At 51.1% G+C, this 2,786-nt stretch overlaps 1 protein-coding gene across 1 annotated transcript in view; it reads left to right on the forward strand.

Annotated features, from left to right (window-relative positions):
* CLPTM1 (CLPTM1, transmembrane protein) overlaps window positions 1-2,786 on the forward strand; it is a 48,054-nt gene that overhangs the window by 25,216 nt on the left and 20,052 nt on the right. The window contains exons 3-4 of the mRNA XM_003799500.3: window positions 619-742; window positions 1,775-1,933. Of these exons, the coding sequence (XP_003799548.1) occupies window positions 619-742; window positions 1,775-1,933 (283 nt within the window). The remainder of the gene's footprint in view (window positions 1-618; window positions 743-1,774; window positions 1,934-2,786) is intronic.

Here is a 2,786-nt window from a genome sequence, read left to right on the forward strand (position 1 = left end):
TCTAAGTAACCTGTCCTACTGTTACTAAAAGAGGAGGATTAACCATTATTTACTACTGCTTTTTTAAGTTTTCAGTTAACTTAAAGTTCAAAAGTATTTTTTCTAAAGTTTGCCTCTGAAATGCTGGGATTTCTAGATTCTTAGGATCCTGTCACTTGGAGATCCAGAGATGGCAGGTTTCCCAGGCTAAGGTTTCGCAGGTCTGAGACCCTGCAGCCCTCACGTCTGATACTTTAATGGTAACTGCTGGGCAGCAGGGTAGATGCAAGAGATGACAGGAGGGGGAGTATGGAGGAGTAATAGGGGCAGTTGGGACAGACCAGAGGGTCCTGCAGCTCCTGGTCACTGGAAGCTCTGGAGGACATATGTGGGTGTTCTGTGTGGAGATCAGGGAAGTGCCAGTCCTCTGACACTGGCAAACAGTGGCATCTGGAGTTTTTCCCCACACATGTCTTACCTTCTCACCAGTCCTGTAACTGACTACTCACGGCCTCTTCTCTCTTGGTCACCAACCCCCTGTTAGGCCCCAGTGTGTGCTGAGTGAGAAGGCAGTCAGATGGATCTGTGGAGGAAAGAAAAGGCTTTGGAACTTACCACCTTCCCTGCTCCCTTCCTTAGGATCTTCATCATCTGGGCCATCAGCAGCTGGTTCCGCCGAGGATCAGCCCCTCAGGACCAGGCGGGCCCTGGAGGAGCCCCACGTGTCGCCAGCCGCAACCTGTTCCCCAAAGACACTTTAATGGTAACTGCTGGGTGGCAGGGTAGATGTAGGTAGATGTAGAAGGGGGAGTATGGAGGAGTGATATAGGCAGTTGGGACAAACCAGGTTCCTGGTCACTGTCAGCCCTGTGAACAGGTGGGGGATCAAGGAACTCGGTCAGAACCTATCATTCAGGCTCAGCATCTGTGGCTCAAACAGCTAAGGTGCCAGCCACATAGACCTGAGCTAGCAGGTTTGAATCCAGCCCGGGCCTGCCAAACAACAATGATGGCTACAACCAAAAAAAGCCGGGCCTTGTGGCGGATGCCTATGGTCCCAGCTACTTGAGAGGTGGAGGCAGGAAACTCGCTTGAGCCCAGGAGTTGGAGGTTGCTGTGAGCTGTGATGCCATGGCACTCTACCCAGGGTGACAGCTTGAGGCTCTGTCTCAAAAAAAAAAAAAAAAAAAGAAAGAAAGAAAGATAAAAAAGAACCTGTCACTCTAGGCTTCTCTCTCCTTCGCCCTTCTCTGCAGCTTGAGGGTTGCATTTGCAGAATTCTAGTCCTCAAGGTGACCGCTGCTCAGCTGTGATTCTTCAGGGGGCCTTCAAGGCTCTGGACAAAGATGCCACAGGGGCTTGAGAAAGGAGAAAGTTCTTCCCAAGCCCTGCTTCCCACCTGCAGGGAGTTGGCTAGCAGTGTTCTTTCACCTCTCCCCTGTGCTCTATCCATAAGCCTGCAGCACTCTGACCAGGCAGGCCCAGCTGCTGGGAAGGCAGAACATGGTTCAGGGAGCTCCTGCCCCTTACTACCCCTGCATTCTAATTGGCAGTCTGCCTGGCTCCAAGGTCCTTTGCTCATTGACTTCACAGGTTCAGACCAGGACAGATATGCCGGTGGCATGAGGAAAAGGAAATTGTATTTCATCCACTGCTACTCCCCTTTCCACTAACTGCCCCTGCCAAATAATTGTTCCTGTTAGTGTGCTGAGCGCTGCCCAGCTCTTCTGCTCCCTGCTCATCAGCCTACAGACACTCCGTGGAGCAGGCCTAAGCCCGCCTTCTTTCCCCACAGAACCTGCATGTGTACATCTCAGAGCACGAGCACTTTACAGACTTCAATGCCACATCAGCCCTCTTCTGGGAGCAGCATGACCTCGTGTATGGCGACTGGACGAGTGGCGAGAACTCAGATGGCTGCTACGAGCATTTCGCTGAGCTTGACATCCCGCAGGTGAGGGCAGCTCCCAGTTTCTGGCTGTAGAGTCACACTCAAGGTCTTTTCTTTCAGTTTACTCCTGGCCCCGGGCACCTGGAATCCAGGGTCCAGGCTGGGCCCTGCCCTCAGCTCACATGCAGAGGTGTCACCCTTGCCCACTTGGAAAAGGAAGATGGGGTGGTGTTGGCTTAGGGTCCTCCAGCTACTGTAGGTTGTGTTTCCTGGGCTTTAAACCAGTAAAAAATTAGTGATCATCCTCAGTGATCCAGTTGTCACCTGTCACTTGTCAGGCAGCACCGTTTCAACATAATACATATGTACTAGTAAACATTGATTGAGCACTTACTTTGTGCAGGGTGCCAAGCTAGGCTGACTCATGGAAACCTCCCAGCAACCCCGGGAAATAGGAACTATTATTATTCCCACTTGACAGATGAAGAAACTGAGGTACAGAGAGGTAAAGCAACTTATCCAAGGTCACGCAACTACTGAGAGATTCAAACTCTGGCTCTCTTGCTTTGGACTAAGGCAACCTGGCTTCAAATCCTGCCTTCTCTGGGTAGCCCTGCATAACACCCAGGCTTGGTTAAGCTCCCATACTGAGTTCTCACACCTGCTGGGCTTTCTCATTCCATTCCTATCCACTCTGGGTCCTTGCTGTCTGGTCTTTCTTAGGGCTGTCTTGGTCACTTCTGTGTCCCTAGCACCACCCAGCATGGGACTGACTGCAGAATTAACAAGTGTTGAATACAGGAGAGGGAAATCTCTTCTTTAGGGAGTAGCTGCCTTCATTCCTTTCTCCCAGGCAGCTGCCTTCTTCCTTTCTCCTTTCTTTTCAGTCTCAGGCTGGGGTTTAAATTTATGCCCT

Source organism: Otolemur garnettii, unplaced genomic scaffold, assembly GCF_000181295.1.
Source record: "Otolemur garnettii isolate 467f Iridium unplaced genomic scaffold, OtoGar3 scaffold00152, whole genome shotgun sequence".
NCBI classification, from domain to species: domain Eukaryota; kingdom Metazoa; phylum Chordata; class Mammalia; order Primates; family Galagidae; genus Otolemur; species Otolemur garnettii.